The sequence below is a fragment of the Tursiops truncatus genome, chromosome 6 (genome assembly GCF_011762595.2).
Source record: "Tursiops truncatus isolate mTurTru1 chromosome 6, mTurTru1.mat.Y, whole genome shotgun sequence".
Classification (NCBI taxonomy): domain Eukaryota; kingdom Metazoa; phylum Chordata; class Mammalia; order Artiodactyla; family Delphinidae; genus Tursiops; species Tursiops truncatus.
Window position 1 is genome coordinate 95,750,924 of NC_047039.1, and position 20,941 is coordinate 95,771,864.

Sequence of the window (20,941 nt, forward strand, 5' to 3'; positions counted from 1 at the left end):
AGAGCTTTGCTTGCAGGTCTCCTGTAACTCCAGTTACAAGAGTTACTGGTCACATTTAGACCCCAGCTTTTCCATCTGCAAAATGGGTGCAGTGTGAGCCATCCTAGTCCAGTGATTTTCAAACTGTGTTCCTTGGAGCCCCAGGGTTCCCTGGAGGACCCTTAGGGGCAGCGGTGGGAACCTGTGCTTTACGGTGAGGGTCCCATGAGAGGTGGGTCTATAGCTAAAAATTTTGCAACCCCCCCCCCCTTGGCTGGGGCGCGCCCAGGTAGGTCTGGGGTCCACACTGAGCAGACTGTCTTCTTTCCCAGGGAGCGCTTGAAGCGCAACCAGAAGAGCACCAAGGTGGAGGGGCCAGAGCCTGTGCCGGCCGAGGCCTCGCTGAGCGCCGAGCAGGGAACGATGACGGAGGTGAAGGTCAAGACGGAGCTGCCCGATGATTACATCCAGGAGGTGATCTGGCAGGGCGAGGCCAAGGAGGAGAAGAAGGGGGTGAGCAAGGATGGGACCGGCGACGTGCCTGCCGAGATCTGCGTGGTGATTGGCGGTGTCCGCAACCAGCAGACCCTGGGTGAGCGCCCGTCCTCAGGGTCGGGCTGGGGTCGGGGTGGGAACGTGGAGCCGGAGTGCTAGGAAGGGAGGCCTGGGATCCCTGTCCCTCCCCGGCTGCGAGAGCCTTCTGTGGCTGCCCTCAGGGAAGGGCCTCAGCTCCTGACACTCGCCTTTGCCTGCTCAGCTCTGCTCTGAGCTCTTGTCTTCCCACCTGACGTGGCAAAACCCTACCTGTCCTTTTAAGACTTTGCTCAAGTCAGATGCCTGGAACTTTCTGCAGGCCCGGCGAATCTCTCACACCATGGGGCTCCCACACCCCAGATGGGTCCAGCACAGCCTGTATCACTCGGTGTCCTAAATGCCCGTCTGCATTTCTTCCTCCTGGGCTTCCCCAGGGGCCTCTGGGGGCAGCTTTCAGTGTGGGTCCTGCTCAGACCAGTTGTCCAGTCAGGATCAGATGGGTGGCAGTCTGGCACCTTCTCCCGCCTCTTCTGGTCTGGGCCAGGCTCAGAGGAGCTCAGTAGAAACGAGCTTCTTAGAAACCGTCTCTCCCTGCTACATTACAGCGTGAGCCAGGGGATACCCCTTAGGGGCTGCCTGCACTCCTGCCAGTTTGCAAACGCAAAGGCCCACAAAGCCCGAAAGATACGTTTATTTAGCATTGTGGAGATGAGCCAGACAGGCAGGTGGTAGGTGGTAGGGCCTGGGTCCAGCTGGAGAGCCCACGCCTCACGTATGGTAACTAGGTGGGGAGACGGGCTCAGGGTGGCCAGATCTCTGGACAGAACACATGCCGGAAATGAGAATTTGAATGTAAATTCTTTTGGCTTTAAACGTTGGTGACTAATTTGACTTTTACAATCTGCCAAGCAAAACATACCTGTGGGTGAGAGTCACTCCATGGACCACCAGTTTGCAGCCCCGGTCTGTAAAATACAGTCCACGAGCCTCAGCCTGGCACGGAGACCTTGCCTAGTCTGCTCCCAGGTCTCTGTTTCCATCTGTGCCCTCCTCCGCATTCCTGTGCTCAGGAGACCGTCTCGCTCCCCTCTGCCTGTCCCTCCTGGGGCAGCTCTGCCCACCTCCTCCTGACTTCCAGGCTCCCATCCCATGTGTGGCAGGCAGGGGAGGCTGCCCTGTGTCTGCTTCCCCAAGTTTAGACTCGAGACCTCTTGCCTTTTCTTCCCAGCCGCTGGGGATCAGCCTCAAGTTCCCTTTCCCAGCTGTTTCTGGGCTGGTTGTGGCCACCATCACTCCACCTGGGTCACTGTGGCGTCCTGCTAACAGCTGTGCCTCTGTGTCTTTCTGCCCTCACCTGCCATCTACTTTGGCTGCCTTTGGCTGGACAAAAATGAAACACTGACCATGTCACTCCCCACTGTATCTAAGGTCAAGGCCATAGCATCAAGGTCCTCCATAACCTGAGCCCCATAGCCCCCTTTCTTATTTCTTTCTTCCCGGTCCTTTCATTCCAGCACAGTCTGCTCTTCTGCAGCATTTCCTACCCTTTGCTCCTGCTGTTCTCTCTCCCTGGAATGCCTTTGCCGAAATCCAACCCAGTTTACAAGACTAGCTCCAGTGCCCCCTCCTCCTAGAAGCCTTCCTTGATCTCTTCTGGTCAGAAGTGGTCTGTTTCTGCCCTGCCCCTCAGGGGCACTTCCCATTATCCACTTGAGATTAGAGGGGCCCTGTCGGCACCTGCCTCTGCTACAAGATGGGCAGCTCCTGGAGATTAGAGCTCCAGGACCTGTCTGATCTGTGTCTGTGCTCCCTACTCCCACCACACAATTCCTAGCAAGGTACTAGTTTCTAGGAAGCAGTGTTGTCATTGCTGCTATAGCTGTCAGAATGGGGCTAGGTTATGCCACAGTAACAAAAGACCCTAAAAAGTAATGAGATCTTGGTAGCTCAGAACCACAAAGGTTCATTTATTTTAGTCCCACTACATGTCCATTGTGGGCCAGTTGGGGGCTCTGCTCTGTTCTGGACCCAGGCTTAAAGCAGCCATTGTCTGGAATGCTGCCAGCCAAGTGACAGAGGGAAAGAGCTCTGGAGGGACTCATGTGCCAGCTGTGATCCACAAGTGAGATGTGTTAATTCCCTTCACAGTCATTGGCCAGGTTAGTCAGGGGGCCCCGCCCAACCCCAGGGAGGTGGGGAAATGCCATTTCCCATGTGACAGAAGGGGGGATGAACCAGAAATATTTGCTGAAGAGCATGAGTGACTTAGCCCAGTGTCGAATGAAAGAAGAGTCTTTTCTGGGGCCTGCGTCTGACCTCCCTCCACCAGTGTTCACTCCCCAAGGCCTAGGACTGTGTTAGCCACTCATAGATGTGTTAGTTAACTGAGGAGAGGCCCTGCCCTGCTCACTTTAAGACTCACTGGACCCAGGAGTTATTTATGCCCTTCACTGGGAGATGCCCAGTGAAGGGTAGTTGAATCTGAACCTTGAGGCGGGGCCAGCAGTCAGGATTCAGTGGGGAAAGCCTGGAGTGGCCATGCATGGAAATGCTGGGAGTCCTCCCTGGGCCAACTCCCTGCACAGTGAGAGGCCCCAGGGCCTCATGCCAGTCACAGACTCTGGTTTCCAGCTCAGCTGCTACTCAGCAATAGGTTCCTTGGCCTTGCTGTGCCTTAATGTCCTCTTCTGTTAAAGGAGACATGCTCCCTGTCCTGGCCACCTCATAGGTGTGGGAACCGAAGGGGACAGTGTTGTGCAAGGAGAATGAGCTCGGCTCCTCAGGCTGGGAGTGGATCCAGGCTCCCTGACTTAATGACTGTTGCACCTTGGGCAAACTGCTTGACCTCTCTGTGCCTCAGTTCTCACAATTGCAAATTCATGGGGTTAGGTGAGGATTCAATAGGATAATGTGTATAAAGTACTCAACATTATACTTAGTAAATAATTCGCTGTTATTAGCAGTAATACTAGTATTGATAGTATAAAGTACCTCTTCGAGAGGAAAGAGTAGTAATAGTTTCTGCTTTTTTCCCAGGTCTGAAGAATAAGCCAGTGTGATGTAGAGAAGAAGCAGGATAGAAAAGAAAGTTGGCATTGGCTGAGGTGTCAGAAGACATGGCTTCTAGTTGGTTCTCGGTTTTCTCCCCTGAGCTTCTTCTAGTACTGCCCCCCTAGAATCCAGGGACGTTGAGGATGTTATGCAATTTCTGAGTAACCTGCTTTTGGAAGACTTCTGTGGAAAAGGTGTAAGAACCACAGTTAGAAGCGGAGCCACCATTTTGGAGCCGGTACCAAAGCAGGGCCAGGGCACCCCCTGCTGGTCATGATGGCGTCTCACATCCATCAAGGCAGAGCTCCTTGAGGGTGTAGTCTCTTCTGCCAAGGGTCAGGCTCAGAGGAATCTGGCTTGGCCTTTTAGTAGCAGGAAAGAAAGGCAACTTTTTAAAAAAAAATCAGTGTTAGAATTGAACATTCTGAACTCATCTCATCTCAAAAAGGCAAGTAGATATTATCTTATGGGCCACATCCGAGCAATTGCTGCTGGCTATTAGGAGTTCTGTGTTTGAAGATTCTAAAGGGTGTCATGATTGATTATTGATGTCTGTCATGGATATGGAAGTGGGCAGAGGAGCTCCGCATGCTATAGATGCGGCACTCAGACCCCCTTATTTTATAGAGGGACAAACAAAGGCCTAGGAAATGGAAGAGATTTGCCACTCCACCTCACAGCACCCACCTCCCACCTGCTCCTGGAAGTAAAACAAGGAAGGAAAGCATTCCCAGGGATCTGGCCGGGACAGAATGCTGGTTAGAGCCATCCCTTTAAATGAGCTTATGCCACAGTGTGCTTCTGTGCCCTGGTGGCTGGGCGCCGTGCAGTGAACATGTTCCCAGGGCACTTGGCAGGGGTGTGCAGGGCTGTGGCCGGGCTCTGTTACTCAATACAATAGTGTTCCTGTTCGGTCACCCAGTGCTGTGCCATGAGGGAACCTCCCGCTTGCCTTTTCTCTGAGCTCCATCCGCCTGTTCCCACCCTGAAGTCCTCACTGGCCCTTTAACAGCCATCAGACAAACAGTGTTCCTAGTGACACAAACATTATCTGAGGCACTTCCCATGGAGGAACTTTGGGTCTGGACACATGGATGGCATTTGGCCGCTTCTCAGACTTGTAGAGCCGGGAGGGGCATCAGTGCCCAGGAGGCTGGCTGCCAAGCTTGCCGTAGTTGCTGCTACTTTTCTGCTGCCCAGAAATTCTTTGTGCTGAAAAGGGTCTCTCTCAGTCTAGAGAGACTGAGAAAAGGGTTATCTCTCTCCTTTTTTAGCAAGAAGAGCAGAGACAATACTGACTGTGACAACTTTGTTGGATAAAACCAGAAGTGAAAGGCATCCCTAACTGATCACTGCACACTGTCCCAACAGTGTACCTCAGAATCCTTCTCAACACAGTATACTAGGAAGTCACTGCCAGTCAGCTAGAATTGAAAAATCTGAAGTAGACACCTGCTCGTCAGCCTTGTCCTAGATGATGAAGACAAGGCGAGCTGGGTTTACGCCAAAAAGCATCCAGCCCATGGAGCATTTCCTGGAAGAATGGTGCAGAAGAGATGATGGGGTCTAAGTATTCACGACTTAGAGCATTTTGGTGGGATGGGACCGGGCAGACACATTCCAAGTAGCCCCAACCAATACAGGAAAGTCACCAGGAGGTGATTTAAGCTCATGAAAGGGAGGACTCTGTGATTATGGGAAGTGTTTGGTAACTGAATACAGGCCTCTGAGGGAGTGAGTTCCTGTCCTGGAGATGGGTGAGCAGAGGAGGGTCACGACCAGGTACAGGGGGGAGAGTCAGTCAGCTGGGAGCCTGGATCCTGCAAGGATGTTTCTAGGCAGCGAGCTTTGGGCACCAGGGGTGGTGGTGTTTTCACACACACAGGGCTGCCCAGGGAGGAGGGGCAGGGAAAGAGGAGGCGGGGCCTTGGCCACAGCTCTGGAAGGAGCAACAGAAGAGCAGACAGCCATTCAGACACAGACACATGGGTTTCGGTCTCTTATAAACCCAGGCAGCGAAGGTGCCAGGTCCCGCTTTGTAGTGCCAGCTGATAGTTTCCTGTTTCAGTCGGCGTTGGCAGGGCTTTGGGCCTGAGCCTGCCAGAGCCTACGCTCAGCTGTTTGCCGCAGCCACTCAGAAAGGAGGGTTCTGGCCTCCCTCTCAGGTGCGTCTTATCCCAGCTGCTGACTCTCCATCTGGTGGTCCAGGGTGGGATGGGGTTCCTGATTGGAGGGTCTCCGTGGGAAAGGGCCCCTGGACTGTAACCAAAAGACCGGGGGTCTGCCCCGCTGTGGGGCTCAGGATGTTAAGGCTCCCTTAACCTCTCTGAGCCATACTGTCTTCACTGATCAGTGGGTGTAATAAAGTCTGCCTGTCTTTCCAGTAGGATTGTTGAGGTCAGACTGAAGTCATAGGTATAAAAGTGGTTTTGAGGGGGACAGAAAATGCAAAACAGATACCAGTGGTATTAGCCAAGGCCTTGGACGTTGACACATCCGGGGTTACCTCTGGAATGATAGGAAGCTGAAAGGCCAATGGCTTCAAACTTCTTTTCTTCAATATCTCCTAAAAGAATTTTGAGAAACTATATTCTCTTTCACATTTTTGAGTTGACGTCTAACGTTTTCATCCAAAGTTGGAGTAATTACAAAGGATATAATTTCTGACGTGTTGTATTGTTTTTTTTAAAATGTGGCATTTTGGAAATAAAACTCTGAACCACTCTTTTAAGTGTATCCAAGGGAATCCAAACCCCACCGCTTTTGATATCCACCATCATCCTTTTAAAAACCGTATGAACAGGCTCATCTTGAACAGTCAGAAGTTATGCATCTTTCCTTTTTCTCCTTGAACTCACATTTCCAGCCCACTTCCCTCACAGGATTTTATCCTAATGTAATGTATTTTTTATGCTTGAGAGTCTTTTATTGATCACCGTTTCACACTCATCTCCCACAACAAGATGTACGTAAGTTGAAATAGAAATTTCTAAAAAATACGTTGGGATCAGAAAGCTGTACATTTTAAAACGTTTGTTTTTCCTGATGGAGTTGCTCTTAGCATATACTTTGTCAAAAACAAATTTAGATAAATAGCAAACGTAAAAGTAAAAAATTACTGAAAATGCACCTCTTAATGAAATAGATGAGCCTTTATTTCTTCTTCAATTGGCTCAAGTTTCTGTGAATTAATGTTTCTTATTGTTGAGTGAGACAAGATTCAGCATTCATTTAATTCCTTTTTTTCCATTTTCTTTTCTTTTTTCCAAAATATTTATTTAATTTATTTATTTTTGGCTGCGTTGGGTCTTCATTGCTGCACGCGGGCAGGGACTACTCTTCGTTGTAGTGCGCGGGCTTCCCACTGCAGTGGCTTCTCTTGTTGCAGAGCACGGGCTCTAGGCGCATGGGCTTCAGTAGTTGTGGCACGCAGGCTCAGTAGTGGTGGCTCGCGGGCTCTAGAGTGCAGGCTCAGTAGTTGTGGCACACGGGCTTAGTTGCTCCGCGGCGTGTGGGATCTTCCCGGACCAGGGCTCGAACCCGTGTCCCCTGCATTGGTAGGCGGATTCTTAAACCACTGTGCCACCAGGGAAGCCCTCCATTTTCTTAAGTGTAAGTGCTTAGAAGGCTTGATCACATAAATAAGGAGCCAGGGGTGGAGGCAGTCTTGTTTTATCAGTGTCACTCAATTCTTTGAACACCTTCCAGTTTGTACGCCAGAAATCACACAGGGGTCTATCGTCAGATATTATTTTCAGTGGTCTCTTCGCTGACAACTCCATTAGATTCTTCTTCAATTTTGTTGAAAACAAAGAATTAGAAATCACCCAATTTACAAAAGAAATTATTCCCAGTCATTAGATCCACCCACTTTCTAAGTCCAACACAGCATCTCTTTGCCTGGAGCCTTGAGATGTTCATCCCCCTTGGACAGCACCACGGTGGGATTGGGGTGGGTGAAAGGACCATTGTGTTTGTCGTGTGGAGAAGGGTGACGGTGAGGAGAACCAGCTGAGTGGGGCCTCCCTGCCCTCCACGTTCTCTGGCCCATTGGTTTTAGGAAGAAATGCATTGGGAATGGATTCTCTTAAAATTCCCTGTGCTCATACATCCCCAGGGGATTTGTAGTCTACTTGGAAGACCGTGGTCCCGAGGACATTTGGTCTGAGTCCCAGCCCCAGAGAGCCTCAGGAAACCTACTTGTCCACGACTTAACCTCTCCAGGCCCCCTGTCCCCCAGCAGGCTGTGCTTGGGCCAGCTCTGCTGCTTCTTAGGACCAAGGGGGCAGGGTGCTCCTGAGCATGTGATCTGTGAACAGCGGCTCCCAAGACTCTTTGAGCTAAATATGGGACTGCCTGTTGTGAGGAGCCATGTGTCCGTCCCCCCACCTTGTGTTTTTCTTCTCTCCTTCCCCTGCTCTGGATTTCTGCCTTGTTGCATTTTGTGTATCCTGAAAGGTGGTGGAGCTGATCTGGAGCTCTCTGGGTGCCAGTGATAGAGTTCAGGCATGCCGCCCACATTCCTCTTCTACCTCCGTCTTGCCACTTCTCCCTCCAGTGGCTTCGGGACCTCCACCCACCTGCTCTCACCTGGCCTCACTTGGTCTGTCCAGTGCTCTTGGGAAGGGAGCTTAAGCCAGGCTCTCTGCCAGGTGGTTACAGAAAATGCTAGACAGATGCTCTTCATCAGTGCCTGTGGATTCTTGTTGTGTCACTAGTGACAACGGGATGGGGGAGAGGAAAAGGCTTGTGTCTGTGTGCTGACGTGTCCTGCCATCCATCCCAGGCAGTCTCTCCCAAGGCTCTTGATAGGGTGCTCTGGGGGTCCTGTGGTGGTACCAGACCTGGTAGGGGGCTCTGCTGCCCTGCAGTGTTAGGGGGAGCCCCATGACTGAAGGGGGTTCCTTGGCATCCGGAGGTAACCTGGCATGGTGGCAGTAGCATGGCTCTGGATCCCTGAAGGCCAGCTTTGAGCCCAGTTCCTCACTAGCCACTATCTGAGTGGCCCCAGCCCTGGACCACCTGGCCCCTAGAACTTTCAAGTTCATGGTTGAAGTGGCCATTGAGTTGTCTCAACCACATGAGGGCTTCTGGGAAGATGGAGGATGAAAATGAGACCTGGGTGTACTCGGTAACTGGTAGCCGTTAGCAGGTGCCCTCTCTTCTTGGCATCCTCCCGGGGGCTGACTGTGTGGTGGTCACACACACGGGCACTGGAGCAGCAGGACAGATCAGGTGACCTCTGGCCCGATGTGTTCCCCCTCATCTGAAAAATGGGGATAATAACCACCTTCCTGTGCTGGATTTGTGAAGATGAACTGAGCCGATGCGTGAGAAGCCCCCGAGTCCAGAGCCCACTCCCACTAGCTGGCTGCGTGAAGTGGGCAAATTGCTGCTTCCGCACCGTGCAGTGGGGTGCGGTGGGGTCAGAGGCCAGCCTGTGCAGAGACGTTGGAGAGGCGCAAGTGAAATGAGTTGCAGCGCCTGCACTTAGTAGGCTGGGAGAGATGGAGACAAAGGACAGGAGGGTAGCTGGGAACGTGGTGGAGTGAAGAAGCGGGCGGGGCAGGGAGTCAGGCAGCAGGGAGGGGGACCTTCTGAGCGGAGAGTCTCCGTCGGTGAGGTCCCTCCAGCGCCCACTGCACCAACCTGGGGTACACGGTGGCCGTGGGCCAGGGGGAGACAAGGCCACAGCACACGTGGGGTACATCCTCCCTGGAGGGTCATTTTGCTGGAAGGATTACGGGGAGAAATGTTAGGTTATAACCACGGGATGGGTAACTTTATGTTACATCCATGTTATGAATCAGGACAGAGGAAACATAAAACTGCAGGGGGATCTGGGCCTGCGGCTGCTCTTTGCCATAGCCCAGCCTCCCCGGGGGACGTGTGGCTGCCCCTTCGCCAGCACAAGCTCTTCAGTGAAAAAGTAGACGGCGTGGTCTTGTCCAACCCTCTCTTGTGTGGATGGGGAGACACTGAGAGGTGTCTGAGAGGTGCACTGAGAGGTCAGGAGACTGGCCAGCCCTAGACTCAGAGCCCTCCTCACTGGGCCCCATTTTAAGGGCTCTTTCTGATTTCTTACTAGTTCAGATGGAAGAGCGCCGGAAGGCAGCCCTCACGGTGAATCTGTGCGAACCGTATTCAGGGCCCAAGCGTTCAGATATGCATCTGATACGTGATGGCTGAGGGGCAGGAGGACCGATCGGGGGCCAGCATGAGGGCGGGGGCGTGGCTGAGTGCAGCCGTCAGCTGCAGACCCCTGAGTATACAGGGCCTGCTAGCCTCTGCAGGGACACAGGGAGCCACCTGTTCCACCCATCACTGCCACCGGTCAGCAAATCTGAGCCTGCCCAGGGCCCGGGAAGACGTGCTGCTGGAGGGATGGTAGAGCACGTAGGAATCTGGAAGCCGGGAACGTCGGGACCTTTTCAGCAGCACTTGCTATGGGCTGCAGCTCTGAAACAAGCCAAGGGGAGCAAGGAGTTCCATCTCCCAAATTTGTTGGGAGGCCTGGGGTTAACAGTCCGCTGGGTTCCGTTACTGCAGGACCTCTCCCAGCGGGCGCAGCTCCCGTGCATGGTGCCTCCCCCGATGGGCCGCGCCTCCCCCTTGCTTGGTCACAGGCTCCTCTCCCTGGGATGCATTCAGGAAGCTGGGTCCCAGCGCACTTTGGGGAAAGCTGACAGTAACAGCAGCTCTCCTTTACCGAGTGCTTGCCTTGTACTAGGAACTGTGTTTAGTGGCCACAGTATTACTGCTCATATTATTGCTCGCCCCCCCCTTCCTCCCCACCCCCCGCCAATGAGGTGGGTAGCATTTTACTGTGTCCATTTTACAGAGAGGAAGCCTGAGGTGTGGGTGTTTCCATGACTTGTCCAGGGCCCCAGGCTGGTATGTGGTGAGCCGGGATTTGAACCCAGGCTTGCTGACACAGCTGCGCTGTGGGGCTGCCACTCTGTTGCACTCTCCCCACGCACCAGCCTCCCTGCCCATCCAGCCCCTTCTGCAGACGGAGCACCTGCAGCCTGGGGTCTTAGGGTGAGTGGGGGAGAGGCAGGACCTTGAACTCAGGTGTCCCTCCTGCCAACACACACTGCTCTGTCCTGAGACTCTGTGCCAAGCAAGGGGTCTGCTCTGCCCTGGGGCCAGGAGAGGGCCCGAAGCTGGCGAACTGTGCCCCTGTGATTCTCTGAATGGGTTGAGGCCTGTGAGCAAGGCTGCATGGACCCTTGGCTGTCTGTGGATTGAGGGAGAAGCCAGTGGGACACCTGCTTATGAACAGTGTCAACTGGGTGGGTGAGTCGGGGACATCGCAGCCTGCAGGCTCTGTCCATCAGCCTACACTTACTGTATGGTTTGGGGAAAGACCTTGGGTACTGAGGGCAGTTGGAGAAACTGAGGCCCAGGCCTAGTGGCAGAGAGGGGTAGAGCTGGGGCTTAGAGACTCATCAGAAGTGCATCAAGTCTAAACAAGTCTTCCCCATCACAGACTGTGGCCTCGGTCCTTTGGGGAGAGACTCCCCCTTCCCTGGGCTGCCTGCCCCTACACGTCCCCCCGTCTTTCCCTTCCCCTGCTCAAGGCCCCTGACTGCGGCCCCTTGCTGTAGCCGTGTCAGGGTCCCGCACTGTGCCCACCAGGTCCTGCACTTGGCCATCGTAGCACAGCCAGTCTGCACATCCTCTCGCCTGGTGGGCTGTCTGCTTCCCATCAGACGGAGGGCAGCGATCGCGTCTTGCTTATGGTTGGGGCCTCGGTGCCGGGCATGTGAAGACGCTCAATAAATTCCCGATCGGTTGAAGGAGAATTAGCAGAAACCGTTGAGGCATGGGTTGGAGACAGAGAGAGGGAGTCCAGGTCTTTATTACTCAGTGACAGATGAGTAGAACAGCAGGACTGCGTGAATTTACTGAGCCCCTGCTGTGTGCTAGTCACGGGACTGAAGACAGGGAAATATACACTCTGATCTTTGCCCTCCGTGGGTTTATATTTTTCCCAGTAAGACAAGGGTAACACATATAAAACCACTGAATAACAGGCTGCTAAATTCCATGCTGGTTTGCAGGACAGCGTTCCCTTGAGTGACCCACAGTAGCAAAGTGGCGCTGCCCCCTGGGGGCCGCTGACTCGCAGGTTGTAGCTCAGTCATCCTGATCTTGGTCATGAGATGCAGGTATCATAGTCCTGTTTTACAGGTGAGGAAGCTGAGGCTCGGACCGGAAAAGGAATGTTCCTGCGATCAAACAGCTAGGGGCTGGCAGAGCTGAGCTCACGGTCAGGCTCCGAGCCCAGTGCTCTTCTGACTTAACCTGATACTTGGAGTTCACACCCAGTAGCCGGGCCTCTGGCCCGAGGTCGGAGACCGCAGGCAGTGGGAGTTGATGATGGTCCCACTCACCGACTGTCCGCGCTCGTGGTAGGAATACTACTCATGCTTCATCCAGTCTTCACATAGATGCTCTTAAGTTAGCCACAGTTTTCCAATAAGGAGACTGAGGCCCGGCCAGTAAATGGTTTAGCTGAGACTCCATCCTAGGGCTGCCTGACTTCAAACCAGTGGTTCCCACGCCTGGTTGCTGGGCACCAGAATCTTCTGTGGATGCTGTGGGAAAAGGCAGCTTCCTAGGCCCCTGGCCCGAGCCATTCTGGTACTGTTAGCCTGGGGTGGGGTCAGGGACTCTGTGTGTGTGCAAGCTCCCAGGTCGTTCTGTTAGGGATGGGGCCTGGGCCCAGGTGGTGGCAGGCCTGTGTGAGGGATGGGCAGGGCCTCTACCTCCTGGGACCCCTGCCAGGCTGGGTCTGATGGGCTCTGCTTGCCTTCCTGCCATGGGCCTTTGCCCTAGGATCTGCATGGGTGGGCCCTGCCTTTGACTTATCTGAAATGCCTGCTGGGAACTCAGCCATTTCAGTCTACCTGCCTCTGGGAGAAGGGCCTGGCAGAGGGCTGGAGTCAGACATTCATACCATGTTGATCTCTGCACGTCTGAGGGATCAAGACGGCACCTCAACAGACAAGAGAGGCCCTCTCCTTGTCAGACACATCTGTAGTAGAGCTGGGCACTTCCTGATGGGGCGTAGGGCGAACTCTGTGAGGTAGGTACTTTTAGCCCCATTTTGCAGATGAGCAGACTGAGGCTTAGTGTGTTTAAGGAAATTACCAAGGTCATGCTGCTGGTAAGTGGCAGAACCCAGATACATGGTTTAAAGCCTGTGCTCTTAACCTCTGTCCATCCTGGCGGGGAGAGCAGTAGCTAGAAATTATTCTGTTGCATCTAAGTGATGATTTCCTTACATGGATGCAATTTATTCCTTATCCTGAAGTTCTTTTACATTCATCTCCTTTTTCCTTTCAAGGAATAACTGTGAGTTACCTAAGAAGTTACCCTCTCTGTCTTAGATTTGGAAGCTGAGGCCCAGAGGCGGGAAGTGACTCTCCCAAGGTCACTCAGAAAATAGAGACAAAAGCCTGAAATAGACCCCAGCCTCCTGACCTCCAGCTCAGTGCTGTCTTTGCTGGTCCTTGCTGCCTCTTTGCTCGTGGGAGACACGATAGCCCATTGGCACAGAGTTAGCATTACCTGGAGGCATCACCAGGGGTCCCGGGGCCTCGTGGTTGCGCACGTTGGATGCTGGCTGACCAGTCCCTTCCTTTCCTGTTTTCTAGGTTCCTACGAGTGTGGAATCTGTGGCAAGAAGTACAAATATTACAACTGTTTCCAGACCCACGTACGGGCACACCGAGGTGAGTGGCATGTCCCTGGGGCAGAGCTGAGGGGCCGCACCTCCCCATCCTCCGCCTGGGTCCCTCCAGGGTGACCCCAGAGGCCCTCAGAGCTCTTTCTGCAGTAGGAGTGGGACCTGAAGAGGAGAGGAGAGGCCTCCTTAACTTGGGAGAGCACCCAGGGATGGGGGTGGGGTGGGGTACAGCAGGATATGCCACCAGTGCCCCCTGTCTGCCCCGCACAGGCCCGCTTCCTCCCAAGGTGCTTCAGTGCTGTTCACTGTCAGCGGTCCTTGCAGGGAAGGTGCTCGTGTGTCATCTCATGTGCTGCTCATGACAGCCCAGGGAGTGGGGCGGGGTGCTGTCTCCATTCTGAAGATGAGGGTGCTGAAGCTACGGGAACAGGAGGGATGGTGCCTGCCCCTCCCTGAGCCTGACCCTGGCAGGCAGGGAGGAAGGGCACCGGCTCAGGGCCTGACAGACAGTAGAGAACACGGGGAAGGCTTTGTGCCCGCATCCTGAGTGGGAAGAGAGCATCCCTGGGCACGCGGTAGCGGCTTCTCCTGGCCTCCGCCTGCCCGGCTTCTCTCTCTTTTGGTGCTGGCCCTTCCATTGGTCCACTCTGCTCACCTCCTTCTTCTCTCTCTCTCACAGACACAGAAGCCACCTCAGGGGAGGGAGCCTCCCAAGGCAGTGAGTATTTTTCCCTCCTCTTGGACTGTGCGGGCTGAGAGGGCCAGGGGTGGGAGGAGAAGGGAGAGCCAGGGCCGGGGGTGATGCTCTCAACCCATCACCCCCACCCCAGGCGGCTTCTGGGAGGCCTGTTGCTGTGATGCAGGCTTTGGCTTTGGACACAGCACCTCAGAGCAGCGTTTCCCAAAGTGTGCTCCGTGGCTAGGCATGCTGGGGGAAGTTAACAGGCTTTCTGTCTGTAAAGGCTTCTCTGGCCAGATAACCTGGGGATGCCTTGAGTTCTGCTAAGTTGAACATGTTTCTTTGCTGTAGACTTTTCAGGGCCCTTCACCGGCAAAATAGGCACGTGTATCCCCAAGAGGGGTCCAGGGTATACACCATTTCCTATGTTCTTTTGACTCCCACTCATGGGTCGGGGGCTCCGTAGCTGATGCTGGGGAAATGCATGGGCACGAACCCTGGGGTGCGGCATCCCGCCGCTTGGCATGTACAGGGCCTCGGCATGTGGGGGTACTGTTCTGCTTGGCTACGTGTGGCCCCTGCTTGCCTTGTCTCCAGATCTAAACCCACAGGGCTGGCAGGCAGCCAGCACAACAAACCTGACTGAGCCCCGGAACCCAGCAGTTCCCCTCCCAGGTGCGTGTGTGCGCACATCCACCCAAAGATGGGAATCAGGGTGTTCTTAGCACTACTCGTAACGGCTTCAAACTGGAAGCCACCCAAGTGCCTAGCGCTAGTTGAATAGAGAAGTGAGTCGTGGTGTGTCCCACAAAGGACTACAGTACAGCAGTGAGAGGGAAAGGCGGACAGCTACACACAGCACCGTGGGTTACCCGCAAACAGAACATTAGGAAAAGGAGCCCGGCACAAAGAGTGTTTCCCCTAAGATCTGCGTGTAGAAAGTACAAGAACAGGGGAAACTAATTCACGCTGCAAGAAGTCAGCGTCGTGGTTACGCTTGGGAGGGGGTTTCTGGGTTCTGTGATTTGAGTTGGGCACTGGTTACAGGTGTTTTCGGTTTTCAAAAATGTAACGAGCTGAACGTTTAGGATTTGTACATTTTTCTCCATCAGTGGTCGGCATATTTTTTGATAGGGGACCAGATAGAAAATATTTTAGACTCTGCAGCCTAGGTTATCTCCATCGCGGCTGCGCAGCTCTGCCGTGGAGCACGAACACAGCCAGAGACGGTGTGGAAATGGATTCCTTATCAAAACAGACGGTGGGCAGGCCATAGTTTGGCCACCCCTGTTCTGCATGTTTGGTGTACCACCATGAAAAGTTTCTTAAAATAATAAATAAACACGAGCCACCCCCCGCCACCCCCCTTAAAAATCCAAAACCGAGTAGTTTGAGGAGGCAGGGCCTTAGCTGCAATTGGGTCCTAACAGCATTTCTTCTAAGGCACTTTCGCATCCACTCTCTCTTTGGATTCTTACACCACGTGAAAGGCCTGCAGGGTTGAGGCTACCCCTCCGTTTTCTGGACAATCTGAGCCTCAGGTTGGCCAGGCACCTGCCCCAGGGTCCTCGGCAGGAGGAATTCGGGGTCCTATGCCTCCTCCCCAAGCCCCACGCTGCCCCTGCCTGGCCCCGGGCTCCTTCTCCCTCAATAGCTCCCTTCTCTTCCGGCTCCCATTGCCTGCCTGTGGTCAGCCGCACAGTTAAGGAACTTCCCTATTTATCTTTCCTTCTTTGGCTATTCTGAGCCCCTGGCCTCTCCAGCAGCCCCTCAATGATCCGTTATGCTCCATCTGGCTTCCGCTGTTCCCGGAGTTTCACTAGTTGTGGAGGACTTCGTGACTGGGGGTATTTTTAGTCCTTCCTCTCTGCGATCTTCACTCCCCGTGGCCAGTGTGCTTTGCTGGACTCTGTGTTCCGTCCTGCCCCCCCGCCCTGCCCTGGGCCAGCAGCGCCTGCTCAGACAGCCTGGCCTTCTCACACCCCAGCCTTGCGACATGGAGTCCTGTGGAGAATGTCAGATGAGGATACTGAGTTCCAGAGAGAGTTCCAGAGGGAAGTCATGCAGCTTCTTAGGGGTGGAGGTGGGCATAGAAACCAAGTCTCACACCTTCTAGTTCAGGAATCTTTCATTTATTTGTTAGAAAAATAGTACATTCATACATAGAGGCATATACCCAGTTACCCATCTCTCAACTACGAACATAGAAGATCAACTCCGCATCGAGCTCTCTTGCCTTTGTTTAACAATAATATTAGGTAACATTTACCAAGTATTTATCGTATGTTAGGTGTTGTGCTCATTTATTCTTTATCGCAATTCTGGGAGATGAAGGAACATATCAGTCCTGTTTTACAGTTGAGAAAATCGAGGAGCAGAGAGTTTAGTGCACGTGCCCGACGTTAATGGCACCTGTAAGTGGTGGAGTTGAGTTTGAACTTGGGCAGCCTGCCTCCAGAGCCTGCCTCCCCAGAGATTCCTGGAGTCCCTGAACTCTCTTGGGGTTCTGAAGATGTGGTTTCACTGACCAAAAAATCATTTTGCCTTTCTTCCTTTGGGGATAACTCTCTTGTCCTAATTCGCTCCTGCCTTAGGAGGGCCCGGGCACGTGGTCCTGTCCACGTCGAGGAGACATAGATCAGGATGTGGCGTGGGATTCGACAGAGCAGGGTGGGGCACTTCTCAGTGGCAGAAAGCTGGGGGTTCACCTTTTATTGGAGGTGGCGGACGTACATGGCCCAGCTGGTAGGAGAGGCAGCGTTAGCAGAGATGAGACACGTGGGGTGGGCGACTGCGGGGTGACCAGCGCTGACCAGTATGGGAGAGGACTCACGGGGCAGGACCCCATCTGGAACCAGCAGACCCCAGTTGGGCTTGACTTCTCCACCTCTGTTCCCCGGGTATTCAGCTCTGAGAAGGATTACGGTCCAGATGGGACATGATGGGGTAGGTTGTTGCCTGTGTTGGATTGCTGGCCATGGGGAAGGATCGAAGCCTGTGCCAGGCTTGGAATCCTGGAACTGCCAGCCTGGGAGAGGCCCTGGGAATCAGCTCATCTACCACCACGCCCCCTCCCCAAACTAGGGGGGAAATGGAGATGCTGAATCCCGAGGTGGGGTTGTCACTTGCTGGCAGTCTGGGTGAGGCAGGCCGGGACCAAGAGTCTCCTCCCCACGTCCCACCACCTCTACCCTGCCACTCCGTGGTGGGTCGGGGCAGGGGCATGGAGATGGGAGGGCCTGGTAGGATGGTGGACGCCTGAACCCTTCCTGGTCCCCACACCCTCAGAATGTCTGTGTGTACCTCGCCTGGAGACCAGGTCGTCTCTGTGGCCCTGCATCTTCCAGGCATGTCCAGGGACTGCAGGTGCCATGGAAAAGGTGGAGGCAGAGGCGGGGAGCTGGCTAATGCCATCTGTGTTCCTGAGTTCAGCTAAGCGGGGGCCAGAAACCCTCCCACAGAATCGCCTGGCACTGCAACCTTGGGATGGGGCAGTCACATCACATCCTGTGTTTGGGTGCTAAGGAGCAAAAGACGGGCCAGGAGGCTGGTACCCCAGCCCAGGAGTGGAGAGTGATTCATCCGGACAGAGAAGGACCATGTGCCCTGACTCAGCTGTGGCTTAGAGTTAAGTGAGAAGCTGGATCCTGGCTATTCCCTGCCCCACTCTACAGCCTTGAGCAAGCCACCCAACCTCCCTGTGCTGGGCATCCTCGGGAAGCTGGGGTGGACGAGCCATCCCTAGATCGGCCCAAGGAGCAAACACACAAGGTCTTTGCTAGTCCAAACGTTGGAGGGGCTGCCGACGTGGCAAAGGCACTGTCCTGTACGAGCAGCCTCAGACTCTGGAGAGGCCTAGGGGGGCATCCAAACACAGGCCCTGTCATTGTTTATTGCTGTGTCACACACTTCCCCGTGGCTTCACCTGGTCCTCTGGCTCTGGGTCTCTCACGAGGCTGCAGTCAAGGCCGGGGCTGTGGTCTTATCTCACAGCTCAGCCGGGGAAGGGACCGCCTCTGTACGTACTCCCATGTTTGTCAGCAGGAGCCATCCTTCCCAAGCTGTTGGGCTGAGGGCCTCAGTTCCCCACTGGCTGTTCACCAGAGGCTGCCAAGTGGGTCTCTATGTGAGGCAGCCTGCAGCAGGGCAGCTAGCAAGAGCGAGACGGTGTGAGCAAGGCCAAAGTCGTAGTCTTCCTGTGACATCACTTAACTCTAAGCCGTGGCTGAGTCAGGGCACGTGGTCCTTCTCTGTCCAGATGAGTCACTCTCCGCTCCTGGGCTGGGGTACCAGCCTCCTGGCCCTCTTTTGCTCCTCACCTTACTGCATTGTCTCTGTTAGAAGCGAGTCAGCGGGTCCAGCCGAGACATTGCACAGGACAGGAATGCCAGTAACCAGGGTCATTCAGAACCATCCGTGATGGGCCTCACCCAGGCCCCCCTTGCTGTAGGGCTGGCAGCAGGTCCCTTCTGCCCCTCAGTAGACTCAAGTGTTAAATGGGTTATTACCTCCTCCCTCGATTGCAAGGCCGGATGGAGGGAGTGCTGGGGAAGCTCCTGGCCTGGCCCCCAACAGGACAGCCAACACCCAGGAAGCTGTAGCCGCAGTGATTGTTATTCTCACATAACGAAGGAAGTCATGATCCGGGCCCTTAGGGGCTCAGCTCGCATGGGGTAGGATTGGAAGTGCCTTTGAAAATCACTTCAAGGCTCCCTGGTCTCCTTGTGTACAAGACTCCTAACACCCCAGGAACTATTCTCCATGGAGTCACCAGTTGGGCCCAGTCTGGTCCATACCACCTTCCCCAGCCCCAAGTGACTAAAGCCCTGGTAACCACGTGTCTTTCCACCCTCCGCAGACAACTTCAGGTACACGTGTGACATCTGCGGGAAGAAGTACAAATACTACAGCTGTTTCCAGGAGCACCGAGACCTGCACGCAGTGGATGGTGAGTCAGGCCCCTCACTCCTCAGGAGCGGAGTCCCGCAAAGAGACCCCCCCTCCAGGACTGCTTATGGGGCCCAGGGCCCACCCACAGCTTCCCCTCCCACTTCCTACCCAGGGAAGGTCGGGCAGCAGGCAGGCCACGAGTGGAGTGATGAACCTCCGAGGGTTCTGGGCTAGAGAAGGTCCCCATCATATTCCATATGTCTTTCTGATGAGGGTAACCCAAGTGAAATTGCCGTTTTTGAGGGTCAAAATCAGTCGGATATCAACAATTTTATACTGATTTATTTTATGATTTCATGTTGAGTATTCCCACGCTCTGGTGAAATTAAACCAATTTTTTAAATCGATGATATTTTAGCATCTTAGATTATACAGTTAGAAATTAGAACGATAAATTTAGGTAATTTAGTTTTGGAATCTTAAGAATCCTAGAAATAGGGTCTTGGACTGGAAAAGCCTCTGGAGGGTTCCCTCTCTGGCCCCACACCCCAAGCCCGTGTCAGGCTGTGACAGCCGGGTCTCACCACCTGTCGCCTCTGGTCCATCCTTCCTCTCACCTCCTTTTTCTTTACCCACGCGCCCATCTCTTCCTTTTTTTCTCCTGCCCTGGTCCCTTGAGCGTCTGGCGGTGATCCAGAAACAGGCCAGCCCGAAAGCGTCTTCCTGCCCGGGGATGGGCCCTCGAGGAATAGAGGGATGTGCCCTCCTGTGGCCCTTGGTTTCCTGGGCAGCCGCAGTGGCTGAGGCAGCTGTCCTGGGCCCCAAAGGCAAGCTCGCTGGGGCAGAGGCTGGGAGCACTGGGCAGAGGCAGCTATGGGCAGGGACTAACAGGGTTCCTGTTTGCTTCTTTCCTTCTGCGGCTGCCGCCTCCCGCCCGGGCGCAGTGTTTAGTGTGGAAGGGGCCCCTGAGAATCGGGCAGGTAAGTCCTCGGTGGCTGCCCACCTCCCTGTCCCAACCTGGGCTCTGAGACCTGGTTACCAGGGCACTAAGGGCCGTGTGTTTTCCCACAGACCCCTTCGACCAAGGTGTCGTGGCCACTGACGAGGTGAAGGAGGAGCCCCCGGAACCATTCCAGAAAATCGGGCCAAGTATGCAGGCCTCTCTCTGGGGCCGGGGCTGGGTGGGGAGACAGGTGGGGGTGGCTGAGGGCGGCAGGGCGAGTCCCACCACTGGAAGGGGGCAGCGTTGCTAATCCTACAGCTCTGGCCAGCGAGGCACTGGCCTCCTTGTACCTCACTTTGCCCACCTGTCAAATGGGTCAGTCACTCTTAGGACTTGCTTTTGAGAAGCAGCAGGACAGCACAGGGTCCAGGGCAGGGCAGTGAAGGTAGCACAGGCTTGGCGCCCAGTGTTAGCCGTCCTGAGCCTTGGCTCGTCACCTGTGGAGTAAGGGTGACACTTCCCCGCAGGTTTGTTGGGGGATTAAATGAGATCATGGATATAAATCACCTCTTAATTAGCACAGTGCCTGGTACATAGTAGGTGCTCGGAAAATACTGTCGTTACTGTTGTCAGAAGGGGTTTATCAGCAAATGAAGCTCTCTGGGGGAGCTACATGCAGACGCTCCGTCCTCATCCCAGTAAACCCCTGAGAGCAGGAGCCACGCACTTGACCTGCCTATTCGCAACGCACCGGTTTTGAGTATTGTGGGAACACAGCAGTGAGCAAGACAGATGTGGCCCTGCCTCGGGTAGTTCACACAGGGAGGGGGCAGCAGGTCAGTAAGCAGGTAGTTACAACATAGAAGCCCAGGGAGCAGTGGGGCTGGGAGGCAACTGACCAGCCTTGGGAATCCATGAGGCTTCTGCATGGGGATGAGGGTAGGGATGAGCCCCTGTATCCCACATGAAGGCAGCAGAGCTGCACTTGCTCCAGGAACTGAAAGGCAAATCGATTCTGAGTTCAGGTCTTAGAGAGCCTTGAAAACCAGAAGAAGGCAGTTAGATTTCATCCTGAGGGGAATGAGCCGGAGTTTACTCAGTGGAGGAGGGACTCGATGAGGTTTGTGTTTTAGGAAGACATTTTGGCTGCCGCAGGGGGAGTGGATTT

General features: G+C 54.3%; 1 protein-coding gene across 23 annotated transcripts in view; it reads left to right on the forward strand.

Moving 5' to 3' along the window:
* ZNF618 (zinc finger protein 618) overlaps positions 1-20,941 on the forward strand; it is a 184,918-nt gene that overhangs the window by 118,157 nt on the left and 45,820 nt on the right. For 16 of the 23 annotated variants that reach the window (XM_033858427.2, XM_033858431.2, XM_033858425.2 and 13 more), the window contains exons 3-7: positions 13,230-13,307; positions 13,941-13,979; positions 18,799-18,888; positions 19,775-19,810; positions 19,902-19,979. In XM_033858427.2, the coding sequence (XP_033714318.1) occupies positions 13,230-13,307; positions 13,941-13,979; positions 18,799-18,888; positions 19,775-19,810; positions 19,902-19,979 (321 nt within the window). Of the gene's footprint in view, positions 1-311; positions 572-13,229; positions 13,308-13,940; positions 13,980-18,798; positions 18,889-19,774; positions 19,811-19,901; positions 19,980-20,941 lie in introns of all 23 variants that reach the window. The other 7 variants (XM_033858435.2, XM_033858441.2, XM_033858436.2 and 4 more) reach the window with 2 other exon arrangements.